This window comes from Tachyglossus aculeatus, chromosome 9, assembly GCF_015852505.1.
Source record: "Tachyglossus aculeatus isolate mTacAcu1 chromosome 9, mTacAcu1.pri, whole genome shotgun sequence".
Classification (NCBI taxonomy): domain Eukaryota; kingdom Metazoa; phylum Chordata; class Mammalia; order Monotremata; family Tachyglossidae; genus Tachyglossus; species Tachyglossus aculeatus.
This window is the reverse complement of record NC_052074.1, coordinates 42,318,105-42,331,815: the sequence shown is the minus strand read 5'-3', so window position 1 is coordinate 42,331,815 and position 13,711 is coordinate 42,318,105. Positions and strand designations below refer to the sequence as shown.

General features: G+C 48.7%; 1 protein-coding gene across 1 annotated transcript in view; it reads right to left on the bottom strand.

The window, feature by feature from the left end:
• Positions 1 to 1,166: 1,166 nt before the first annotated feature.
• KIF5C (kinesin family member 5C) overlaps positions 1,167 to 13,711 on the bottom strand; it is a 79,107-nt gene continuing 66,562 nt past the window's right edge. The window contains exons 25-26 of the mRNA XM_038751748.1: positions 12,531 to 12,650; positions 1,167 to 2,154 (exon numbers count right to left, since the gene is read on the bottom strand). Of these exons, the coding sequence (XP_038607676.1) occupies positions 12,538 to 12,650 (113 nt within the window). The 3' untranslated portion in view covers positions 1,167 to 2,154; positions 12,531 to 12,537. The remainder of the gene's footprint in view (positions 2,155 to 12,530; positions 12,651 to 13,711) is intronic.

The window sequence follows — 13,711 nt, the reverse complement described above, 5'->3', positions numbered from 1 at the left end:
ACGACTGCACAAACAACTCAAGCGCATTTTCCCAAAGCAGCGGGTGAGGCCATCCCTCTCCCCTCTTAACCACTGGGAACCAAGCACGACTGCATTTTCATGAACACAGTGTATGAAAGAGGTTCTCAGGGTGACACCCACGAATACCATCCCACTGTCAGCAGCGTGCTCTCTGAACCAAAGAACCCCTCTATGTTTTGCCTCCGGGTGATCTTCAACCGTTTCCCTCGAATATTTCCGAGAATCTCCAACATCTGATCTTCAGAAGGCCCCCACAGAGAAATACTCCAGGGTGAGGAATTAGGCCCAGGTGACCAGGGTCATATACGAGATCAGCGCATAATAAAGTAGTACGAACCATGCACAGTGGCATTTATGGCAATTAGTGAATTGGCATTCCTCTCTCCGACCACCGACTTGAGAAAACGGGAGGAAAACAAGGCCTATGTTTGAATTCCAGATCTCAGACACGGATAGCTGACTGATAAGGAAGGAGAGTCTGGGGCCTAGTCAGACCCCGCCCCCTACAACCTTGCGATTGACTTGGTCTGATGGTGCCCACCCACGTTCTCCAAAGAAAAGTTTTAAAAATAAATTAAACCGAGACGAAGTTGTGATCTTTATTAAATAAATACTATAGCAAAAGAGATTCCTCCAAACCCCACCCCACCCCCGCAGAAAAATAAAATAAAATAGTGCAAAGTTGACGAAATAAATTAAGTTGACGCTTCTTTGCTACAAAACTGTTCCCAGATAAACTTTTGTACAAGAAAAGATTCCAAAGCCAATGCAGAAAGCCCAAGCAGGTTCCTCTGGGAGTTGTGCTCACACGCTATACAGACTCAACACACACATACGCACCCTGTATATTCACTTTCAAATACCCTCAAGAAAGCCCGGCGTTTCCCCTGGGGGGACAGGGACCACTAGAAATGATGCAGAACACACCAACCTTGCCCAGAAAGGGGTGAGAGGAGACCGGCCCCTTCAGTAAGATTTTGGGGTCTTGTCCTTTGCCCACCCAGAGGAGATTCCCGCCCTATGACACTGAAAAATGTGTCGGGACCCAGAGTCCCCCGGGTGTGAGAGAGGGCCCCAACCTTTAGGGCATTCAGTCACCCTACCCACCCTGATTTGAAATCACAGGGCGAAACCAAGGCGACTCCCAGTCCTGGGTTCAGAAGATGGATGCCTGTCTGCATTCATGGCCTCTAAAGACAACCCCTTGGGGGTACGTCCTGAGCCACACCGAACGGGAGGCTTGGGACACACACATCTGTTGCATCTCTGACCACTGGAGACTCACTTTTCCAAGGAGTTCCCTGAGACAGTGTCATCCCTTCCACACACCCAGAGGAACAGGCCAGAGGTTCTGTCGTGGGGAGGAGGAGGAAGAAGAGCAGTTGAGGGAAGAGGAGGGGAAGAGGAGGACGAGGATGTCAGTCTGCGGTGGATTTTACCACCCACAGATCAGACATAAACCGTACGGCCTTGAATTTCCACTCGTGTGTTCGTGGGACTGAAACCTAGCTCGCGACTGACAGATTGTTTTTCTCCCATGAATACATCAGTGTCATCTTTTAACAGACCCCAAGCCAAAGGGTTAATGTTTCAGCTCCCAAGATTCCACCTGGAGGTTAAAAATGCTCCTTTGGGGAACGCCTTTTTTTCCCCAAAAAAATGTTCAGAATCAAAATTTGTAGCTACAGAGCAGGACAGTGTCTCCCCTTCAAAATATAAAAGAATTGAGTTATCATACAGGAAGTCAGCGAGGCACGAGGGAAAAGGTCTGGCCCAGGGGGTGGGGAAGGGGTGCCATGGGGGCGGTGGCGGGGCAGGGGGGGGAGGTTGGCCACCTCTGAGGGCTTTGGAGGCCAAACCTCCTGTTTCCTCAGGAAGCGGGGGCTGAACGCATGGATCGGGTCCACTGAGGCAGCGATGAGCCAGACACACCGGTGTTTAGGCAGAGATGATTCCCGAGAGCTCAGAATCTCTGGACGGGGAAGGCTGCTGTGGGGAGGGGGCTGCCGAGGGACGCGGGGGATACCGGGGGGCCCGGAGGAAAGTCCTGATGGAGAAAATGGAGAGCACACGGGGGTAGGGGGAGGAATCGGTGAAACGATGCAGTCTGGGCCATGCTGAGAGGAGTCACGTCTGTCACAGGAGATGCAGGAGAGAGGAGGGAGAGAGAGAGAGAGAAAGAGAGAGAGAGCATGAGACAGCAAGGTGGAGCCACGAGGCTTTGGCATTGAGCATGGGTCGTTTGATGGAATCATCATTATGGCCCGGAAAAAGCCCTCGAACTCAGCTTTCAAGGGGTCCTAGAACTCAGCCTGTGAGCACCAGTGTGCCCCCCAACAAGGCTCAACCCTGCAAGTCACTGTGCACTTCTGGAAGGTCAGCTGATGCTGATGACGATGACCATGCCGTCTATTCAGTACTGATCATGGTCCAACAACTGTGCAGAGCGCTAGATTAGATACAACATCGTCAGGTCAGAAACACTTCCTGTCTCCATTGGAGTTCACAGGCTAAGAAGGCAGGACAACAGGTTCTGAATCTCCACTTTACAGAGGAGGAAACTGAGGCCTGAAGAGGTTAGGTGACTTGCTCTAGGTCACACACATCAGGTGAGTGGCGGAGCTGGGATTAGAACCTGAGCCCTCTAACTCCAATGCCTGCTTTTTCCACTTTACCTGCCGTTATGCTCCGGAGGGGGGAAGAGAGATTTTGACCCCAGATGATTCCCCTCCAAAAGACCTTACCTAAGTCCAGAACCCCAAGCCCAGATCTAGATCCTTCAGTCTGCTCGCTCCTGATCAATCAATCAATCAATCAATCATATTCACTAAGCACTTAGTGTGGGCAAAGCACAGTACTAAGCTCTTGGGGGAGTACGACAAAACGTAAACAGACACATTCCCTGCCCACGATGAGCTCACAGTCTACGAACAAATCCTCAGTCCACTCCCAAGGGGTCCGCTCTTGGCGACATTAAGGAACTGGGATCAGGGGGAAGAGGGAAGACCACTCCAGACTCGGGGAGAAACATTTCAAGCCTCCCCATGGCTCTCCCCTCATCGAAAGACTAAATCACCTCTCTCTCAGTGCCGGCACCATCTTCGCTAATTCCCGGCTTGGCTGAATTTTTAGGTTTCGGCAGCCGGGCCCGGGACACGGCCCTCGGGTCTACCGCGGGCACGTACGGAGAGATCAAAGCCAGCTGCTCCGGAGAGGGCGTGGGGCTCCGCCCTTCCTTCAAACTGGTTTCAGTTGGAAAGAATGAAATAAACCTGATGAAACCTAAAGCAACAATTCGGCGGAGGCCCGATCCTTTAATCCGCAAACCAATGAGGCCAAGAGGGCTTTGTGACTTGCAAAGCAGGCAGCCTGGATTCTCCCCTCCGTGCATGCCTGTTCTTTCAAGCAAAGAAGGGAGCCATTCTCCGGCTCGGCTCTGCCCGGGGCTGGGCCGGAGAGAGCAACATACCAGGAATTTCAGGGCTGGAGCCCACCCGCTCCGAAGCCGCAGGCCCGGCCGCTGTTTGTACAGCGTGCGTTCGACACACAGGCCCGACGTGGTTTGCTTTTGTGCCTTCAGTGACCCGCGAAGGGGCATGATTACGCAGGGGAGGCCTCCTGGGTGGTGAATCCCCCCAGCTCAAGACCCGGCACGTCCCTGTTGGGGACTTGGAACCCTCAGGGTGCACATAGTAAGCGCTCAATAAATACGATTGATTGATTGATTGATTGACTGCATCGAAGCCCCTCGCCGCAAGGCCTGGCTTTGAGTTGGGGAGATGGTGGGGATAGAGGTGGGTGTTGAATGCCAGGGGTAGCGGTCAGCCTAGCAGGAACCCAGGAATCCCGAGGCCTAGTGGATAAATCCCGGTCCTGGGAGCCACAGCCCTGGCTTCACAACTTGCCTGTTGTGTGACTTTGCTTCTCTATCCCGTAGTTCGCTCAACTGTAAAATGGGGATTCTCCCTCCAACTTAGACTGTAAGCCCCAGGTGGGACAGGGACTGTGTTGGACCTGATTAATTTGTATCTACTCCAGCGTTTAGGACAGGGATCAACAAATAGTAACTGCTTAACAAATGCCATTTAAAAAAAAAAAAGCTCATTATGGGCAGGCAATGTGTCCACTAACACTGTTCTATTAACTTCTTAACTTCTTAATGTTATCTTAACTTCTCTGGCCCTCAGTTTCCTCAACTGTAAAATGGGGATTCTCCCTCCTACTTAGACTGTAAGCCCCACGTGGGACCGGGACTGTGTTGGACCTGATTAATTTGTATCTACTCCAGCGTTTAGAACAGGGATCAACAAATAGTAACTGCTTAACAAATGCCATTTTTTAAAAAAAGCTCATTATGGGCAGGCAATGTATCCACTAACACTGTTATATTAACTTCTTAATGTTATCTTAACTTCTCTGGCCCTCAATTTCCTCAACTGTAAAATGGGGATTCTCTTACTCTAGATTATAAACTCACTGTGGACAGGGAATGCATCTGTTTATAATTGTACTGTACTCTCCGAAGAGTTTAGTACAGTGCTCTGCACACAGTAAGTGCTCAATAAACATGATTGACTGACTGACTGATTTAGACTGTGAGCCCCGTGTGGGACAGGGACTGTGTCCAATGTGATTAACGCGTAACTACTCCAGCACTTAGAGCAGTGCTTGACAATAGTACTTCTTGAAAATATCACTTGGACAAAAAAAGCTCATTATGGGCAAGCAACATGTCTACCAATTCTGTTATATTGTACTCTCCTAAACATTTACGACAGTACTCTGCACACAGTAAGTGCTCAGTAAATATGATTGGTTGTCAACTCCTTCCAACAGTGCCTTGGGAGTTGTTTCTGAGGGCAGCGTCTCTGCGTTAGCCCCTTGTTCCCGGACTCTGACCACCTGAGGACTCGCCTGACCAAGTTCTTCCAAAATATGGCCATCCCAAGGATCTCTCCTCGCCATCCTTCCTCCGTATCCTCTCAGGGCCGAACAGGGAGCGAAGCAAGATGGTGGGGAGGGAGCCGGGTGGGACCGATGAAGGACTTCTTTACCAGGAAGCTGATTAAACCCTGCAGCGGGTTATCGGAGGGGGTGGAGGCTGAGACTTGCTTGCTCCCTGCCATCTAACAGACTAGATCCATACTCCCCGAAACAGTCCCATCGGACCCGGTGGAATTCTCGAGGCTCCTCCAGGTTCTAGAATTCTCTATCACTTCCCAGGCTCTGCTCTTTCACCACTGGAACAGTTTTCCAGTGTGGAAAACCCCACTGGGAGGAAACGGACAGGTTTTCACTGGAGGGGTGGAAGGAGAAGTGAAAGAGGGCAGCCCCGTACGTGCTTTGCAAGAAAGATGAAGGAGGAAAGATTGTTCCAGAATGCCAACAGCAAACCACTGGGCCTTCATTCCACTCTTCTCCAATCCAGGGTTGCTGATGGATTCATCCCATCGGAGGCTGAAAACCCAGCCTTCAGGGCAAGCTTCCCTGGTAGAATATTACTCATTCTAAATGTATCGCCCAGGGAAACAGGTAGATAGCTATATTTGCACATGTTAAAATTGAATTTTGCTGTGCTGAGTTCTCCCCACATCATCTCAGGTGTCCCCTGCAAAACATTCAGATCCTAGCTTCCCTTTTTTAGGTGGAATTTGTAAGTGCTTACGATATGCGGCATGCGCTCAATAAATACAATTGACTGACTGTCTTAACCTCTGAGGTAGATGCAAGATAATCAGGTTGGACATGGCCCCTGTCCCCCACAGAGCTCATAGTCTTAATCCCCATTTTACCAATGAGATAACTGAGGCACTGAGACGATAAGTGACTTGCCCAAGATGTCGCACGGCAGACAAGTGGCAGAGCTGGGATTAGAACCCAGGTTCTCTGATTCCCAGGCCCGTGCTCTTTCCACTAGGCCACCGAGTCCTCTCTAAAGTGCTTAGTATGGTGCTCTGCACACAGTAAACGCTCAATAAATACGACAATGACTGAATGAATGAAGACCCATTCCACACCTCCACTGCACGTCCCAAAGATAGAGGCCCTGAAAAGTCTCAGAGAAGCCCTCCCCTAATGGCTCCAGACTTGGATTTGGGGTTCCCACCCCTCACCCCCTTTTCTCCAGTGGATAGAGTATTGAGAGTCAGAAGGGTCCTAATCCTAGCATCACCCCTTGTCTACTGGGTGACCTTGGGTGAGTCATTTCACTTCCTCTTGGACTCAATTACCTCATCTGTGAAATGGGGATTGATACTTAAGCCCCACATGGAACTGCGTCCAGCCTGGTTTGCTCGCATCCACCCCAGCGCCTAGCACAGTGATTGGCACATAGTATGCACTTAATAAGCACCACAATTATTATTATTATTACTCCTTTTCCCAGCTGACTCAGCAGGAGAGTGAGAAAAAGGCTTTTTTGGGGTTTGGTAAACTGAAATCTGATTCTTGCCGGGCGGGGGGTTTCCCCTGGGATTATCCTCCCAGAGGGGATGACTTTCACTTTTTTAAAAAAAGTCCAATAGACCTGAAAGTCCTGCCCAGCCCTCTTCTCCCTAACTCTTTCCCTCCTTCAGGATGTTGGAGGGGGGTTCTCCCCAGCCCCCTCGCCCATGCCTCCCCAGACAACGAGAGTTGTTCCTTGCCGGACTAGCAATATCACAGGGCCCACACAGCCAGTGGGAAGCACACGGGACTGGGAATCAGACGATGGGCATTTTAGTCCCAGCTATGGACCTCGGACAGGTCAATCAATCAATCAATCGTATTTATTGAGTGCTTACTGTGTGCAGAGCACTGTACTAAGCGCTTGGGAAGTACAAGTTGGCAACATATAGAGACAGTCCCTACTCAACAGTGGGCTCACAGTCTAAAAGGGGGAGACAGAGAACAAAACCAAACATACTAACAAAATAAAATAAATAGAATAGATATGTACAAGTAAAATAAATAAATAGAGTAATAAATATGTACAAACATATATACATATATACAGGTGCTGTGGGGGTCTCTGGGCCTCAGTTTCCTCATCTGTGAAACAGGGCTACAGTACCTGCTCTCCCTCCCTCTGAGACTGGGAGCCCCGTGTGGGAAAGGGACTGTCCGATCTGGTTATCTTTTGTATATACCCCAGCGCTTCGCACAGCACGTGGCAGAGCATAACGCTTAATAAACGCTTAATAAAAACCATCAGCAGCGGGGAAGCAGCGTGGCTCAGTGGAAAGAGCACGGGCTTTGGAGTCAGAGGCCATGGGTTCAAATCCCGGCTCTGCCACTTGTCAGCTGTGTGACTTTGGGCAAGTCACTTCACTTCTCTGCGCCTCAGTTCCCTCATCTGTAAAATGGGGATGAAGACTGTGAGCCCCTCGTGTACCTTGTATCTACTCCAGCGCTTAGAACAGTGCTTTGCACATAGTAAGCGCTTAACAAATACCAACATTATTATTATTATTATTATCAGCAGCAGTATTATCAGCAGCAGCAGTAGTAGCAGCACCGTGGCTGGCAGAGCCCGGGCAACGGGCCGGAGGATGGCTGTGGGGAGGGGCTGACAGTTTCCTTGGAAACCATATTACGGCTGGACGTGGGCCACGGATATTCCAGGATGGAGTAGGCGAAGTCAGACTCTCCCAAAACATTCCATTTCCGACTCACCCCAAATCTCTCCCTTTTTCTAATACTGTCATTGGCCCCCGCTGGCCTTGCTTCTATAGCAAACCACCGGGCCAATTCCACTTCTTCTCTCTGTTTTCAGGCGTCCAGGATGGTCAGGGTTTAACTTTCGACGGCAACCAAGCAAGAGAAGCAGCGTGGCCTAGTGGAAAAGAGCAGGGGCCTGGGCCTCAGAGGACCTAGATTCTAATCCCGGCTCTGCTAATTGCTTGCTCTGTGACCTTGGGCAAGTCGCCTCACTCCTCCGGGCCTCAGTTCCTCAACTGTAAAATGGGGATTAAGTACCTCTCCTCCCTCCTGCTTAGACTGTGAGCCCCATGTGGGACAGGGACTTGTCCGACCTAATTAACTTGTATCTACCCCATCACTTAGAACAGTGTCTGACACATAGTAAGTGCTTAACAACAACAACAACCAAAAAAAACCCACTTTGCACATAGTGAGCGCTTAATAAATGCCATTAAAAAATAAAAATAAAAATAAAAAAACCCAAGACTTGCCCTCTTATGGATCAGCTGTTTTGGGAGTGTGAGGGGATTTATGGTATTTGTTAATCGCGTACTACGTGTCTAAACACTGTTCTAAGCGCTGAGGTAGGTACCAGATGAAGTTCTGATTTCTTCTCCCTCCTGCTCTGGGCATCATTTTATATATCATTAACGATAATGACGCCACCGGCGATGATGGTAAGTGCTTAGTACAGCGTTCTGCACACAGCGCTCAATAAATACGATTGACTGACTGACTGATGCGATGACTCCAGACCGAGACCCAAAATAGAGGAATTAATTCCAAGGCTGGAGCAGAGTTACTTGATCTCTTTCCCGTCCCTGTTGGAATACCTCAAGAATGCCTCTGGAGGTTGATGAGGGAGGAGAGAGAGAGAGTGATATGATGGCAACTTTTAGCAGATCCATAGGAGAAGCCTGAAATGGTGGGTTAATTGGGATGATCTGAAGACCTCAGTGGACCCCCAGCCTCAGAAGGGAGGCAGGGAGAGTAGTCTGAGCGCTCAGTTATCCCAGGAGCCAGCATGCGGAGTTCAGCATCCCTGGAATGATGACCTCTCGATTATACGCCGAGCAAGCTGGGATGATGCCCAAAGGGAAACCAGGTTCTACCTTCAATACTAAAGGCAGCAAGAACAAAGCCACACTTCCCCAGCCTTCCTAAACTTAAAGACATTAAGTGGTCATTCCTGCTAGGTGACCTTGGACAATTCACCTAGCTTCTCCATGCCTCAGTTTGCTTTTCTGTATAATGGGGATTTAAATATCCGGTCTCCCGCATCCTTAGACTGTGAACACTGTGGACTGTGAGCCCGCTGCTGGGTAGGGACCGTCTCTATATGTTGCCAACATGTACTTCCCAAGCGCTTAGTACAGTGCTCAGCACACAGTAAGTGCTCAATAAATACGATTGAATGAATGAATGAACACTGATTATTCTGCATTTATCCCAGTGCCTAGCTCAGAGTTTGGCACATTGTGAGCACTTAAATATTATTCTTGTTATTTTAAAAATTGTCTCCCCTTCTAGTCTGTAAGCTCGCTGTGAGCAGGGAATGTGTCTACCAACTCTGTTGTGCCTTACCCTCCCAAGTGCTTAGTACAGTGCTCTGCACATAGTAAACACTCAATAAACACCATTGATGATATTATTATCACTCCTAGGATAGTAGAGAAGCAGTGTGGCCCAGTGGAAAGAGCATGGGCTTTGGAGTCCGGGGTCATGGGTTCGAATCCCGGCTCCGCCACTTATCAGCTGTGTGACTTTGGGCAAGTCACTTAACTTCTCTGTGCATCAGTTCTCTCATCTGTAAAATGGGGATTAAGACTACGAGCCCCCCGTGGGACAACCTGATCTCCTTGTAACCTCCCCAGTGCTTAGAACAGTGCTTTGCACATAGTAAGCGCTTAATAAATGCCATCATTATTATTATTATAGAAGGTAGAGAGAGCACCACACAGTTGATAGAACAGATCAGCTTCTGCCTTGGATTTCACTTGGACTTTCTTCCACCGATCATTATTTTTTAAAATCTCTGTCCTGCCCTGAGTACGAATTCTGGGTTTTCCAAAGGTCAGAGTCAGTGTGTGAAAAAACAAAATTAAAAAATCCTCAAAACACTTATTCCACTCTGTTTTTGTTTTTATCCTAATGGTATTAGTTAAGTGCTATGTGCCAGGCACTGTACTAAGCACTGGGTAGCAAATCAGCCCATGTCCCACACGGGACTTACAGTATAATTCACCAGATAATCATATTCAACCAATTGTAAATGACCTTTTTTTAAAAATACATTCCCAAGCATCAGGCACTGATTTTGCTGCACAGGGCTCTCAGTAACCAGCGTGGCTCAGTGGAAAAAGCAGGGGCTTTGGAGTCAGAGGTCATAGGTTCCAATTCTGGCTCCACCAATTATCAGCTCTGTGACTTTGGGCATGTCACTTAACTTCTCTATGCCTCGGTTGTCTCATCTGTAAAATGGGGATGAAGACTGTGAGCCCCCCATGGGACAACCTGACCACCTTGTAACCTCCCCAGCGCTTAGAACAGTGCTTTGCACATAGTAAGCACTTAATCAATCAATCAATCAATCGTATTTATTGAGCGCTTACTGTGTGCAGAGCACTGTACTAAGCGCTTGGGAAGTGCAAGTTGGCAACATATAGAGACAGTCCCTACCCAACAGTGGGTTCACAGTCTAAAAGATAATAATGGCACTTATTAAGCGCTTCCTCTGTGCCAAGCACTGTTCGAAGCACTGGGGAGGTGACAAGATGATCAGGTTGTCCCACGGGGGGCTCCCAGTCTTCATCCCCATTTGACGGATGAGGGAACTGAGGCCCAGAGAGGTGAAGTGACATGCCCAAAGTCACACAGCTGACAATTGGCGGGGCCGGGATTTGAACCCATGACCTCTGACTCCAAAGCCTGGGCTCGCCATTTAATAAATGCCATTATTATTATTATTATTATTATTAATCTCCATGTCACAGATGAGGTAACTGAGGAGCAGAGAAGTGACTGGCCCAAGGTCACCCAACAGATAAGTGATTGATTGATGGAAGTGGTGGGGAGTGGTTCTTATTCTGTTCTATTTTTTTACTCCTGACACTGCAACTCAGGATGGGTCAAGGCTCTAGCTAGGACATCTGACCACCTCCCTGTCTCCACATTTTCCCAACAATCCAATCCACCAGATCCGCATTCTGCTATAAACAGGATCCGGATTTCATCTCCCGGGCGGAATGGCCGTCCTTCCACCACCACCTAGTGGGCACACAAGCCTCTTCCTTTTTGATGGGATTTGTTAAGCGCTTACTACGTTCCAGGCACTGTACTAAGCAATGGGGTAGATAGAGAAGCAGAAAGAACCCGGCCTTGGGAGCCAGAGGTCACGGGTTCTAATCCCGGCTCCGCCGCTTGGCAGCTGTGTGACTTTGGGCAAGTCACAACTTCTCAAATGCCTCAGTTCCCTCATCTGTAAAATGGGGATTAAGACTGTGAGCCCCCCGTGGGACAACCTGATCACCTTGTATCCTCCCCAGCACTTAGAACGGTGCTTTGCACAAAGTATGTGCTTGACAAATGTCATCATCATTATTATTATTATTACAAACTAATCATATTAGGCACAATCCATGTCCCACATGGGGCTCATTCTTCATTCATTCAATCATATTTATTGAGTGCTTACTGTGTGCAGAGCACTGTACTAAGCGCTTGGGAAGTACAAGTTGGCAACATATAGAGACGGCCCCTACCCAACAACAGGCTCACAGTCTATTCTTCATCCCTGTTTTATGGAAGAGGGAACTGAGGAGTGAAGTGACTTGTCCAAGGTCACAGAGCAGATAAGTAGAGGAGTCAGAATTAGAACCCAGGCAAGTCACTTCACTTCTCCGGGCCTCCGTTTTCTCATCCCTAAAATGGGGATTAAATCTGTGAGCCCCACATTGGACAGGGACTGTGTCCAACCTGATTAGCTTCTATCTACCCCAGTGCTTAGTACAGTGCCTGGCCATAATAAACACCTAACAAATTCCATATAAATAAAAAAAGTTTTCCTTCTTCTGGGACTTTCTCTTTCCAGAATGAAGCCCTCCAGAGTACAAGTGTGAGAAGCAGCATGGCTAAGTGGATAGACAACAGGCCTGGGATTCAGATAGACCTGGGTTCTAATACCCCCGCCTTACCTCCTTCCCCTCCCCACAGCACCTGTCTATATGTATATATGTTTGTATGGATTTATTACTCTATTTATTTATTTTATTTGTACATATGTATTCTATTTATTTCATTTTGTTAATATGTTTTGTTTTGTTCTCTGTCTCCCCCTTCTAAACTGTGAGCCCACTGTTGGGTAGGGACCGTCTCTATATGTTGCCAACTTGTACTTCCCACGTGCTTAGTACAGTGCTCTGCACATGGTAAGCGCTCAATAAATACGATTGAATGAATGAATCCCACTCTGCCATTTGCCTGCTGTGACACCTTGGGCAAGTCACTTCAATTCTCTGGACCTCAGTTCCCTCACCTGTGAAACGGGGATGAAGATTGTGAGCCCCACGTGGGACAGGGACTGTGCCCAACCCGATTTGCTTATACCCACCCCAGCGCCTAGTACGGTGCCTGGCACAAAGTAAGTTCTTAACAAATACCGTAATTATTATTATTATTTGGGATCCCTCCGCTGGGCTCTGGTGCCCCTCCCAGCCCTCCTTGGGGGTCTTCATGGTGTCTGGTCCCCACATAGAGGGGGCTGGGGTCAGAAGTCCTCCAACAAGGCACGATTTATCTCTCCACCATGGTCCCCACCCCTGGCGACTTACTTGGTGTTTATTTCACGTTCTGGTAGTAAGTGGAGTTGGATGGCCCTCCGCCGCCTCCTCGGATGGCATGGACAGCAGTCAGAGAAGATGCCGGGTAGTGGCCCGGCCGGATTGGCTTGGCTGTAGTGCGAAAAGATGGGTGGGGGGGGTCAGAGGTCAGATGGGACCGAGTTGCCTCTTGCTGGTACAGAGTAATAATAATAATAATAATGGCATTTATTAAGCGCTTACTATGTGCAAAGCACTGTTCTAAGTGCTGGGGGTAAAGCCGAGGGATGACAGCCCAGATTCCAAACCCGGCATTGTGTTACCCGAATGCTGAGTTGCCATCATCATCATCATCAATCGTATTTATTGAGCGCTTACTATGTGCAGAGCACTGTACTAAGCGCTTGGGAAGTACAAATTGGCAACATATAGAGACAGTCCCTACCCAACAGTGGGTTCACAGTCTAAAAGGGGGAGACATAATGGCATTTGTTAAGCGCTTACTATGTGCAAAGCACTGTTCTAAGCGCTGGGGAGGATACAAGGTGATCAGGTTGTCCCACGTGGGGCTCACAGTCTTAATCCCCATTTTACACATAAGGTAACTGAGGCTCAGAGAAGTTACATGACTTGCCCAAGGTCACACAGCAGACATGTGGCGGAGCTGGGATTCGAACCCATGACCTCTGACTCCAAAGCCCGGGCTCTTTCCACTGAGCCATGCTGGGAATAATGATAGCATTTATTAAGCACTTACTATGTGCAAAGCACAGTTCTAAGCGCTGGGGAGGTTACAAGGTTGTCCCACGGGGGGCTCACAGTCTTCATCCCCATTTTACAGATGAGGAAACTGAGGCACAGAGAAGTGAAGTGACTTGCCCAAAGTCATACAGCTGGGATTTGAACCCATGACCTCTGACTACAAAGCCCGGGCTCTTTCCACTGAGCCACGCTGCTTCCCTAGAGTTCTCAACCCTTTACTGAAAACTGAAGGAGGCAGTGAGGCCAAATGGAAACAGCATGAGACTGGGAGTCAGGAGACCTGGGTTCAAGTACAGCATAGTCCGTGGGATTTATTGAGCGCTTACTAGGTATAGAGCACTGTACTAAGGCTTGGGAGAAGCCTAGACTAGTCTTCTAGGCTGCAAGCCCACTGTTGGGTAGAGACCGTCTCTATATGTTGCCAACTTGTA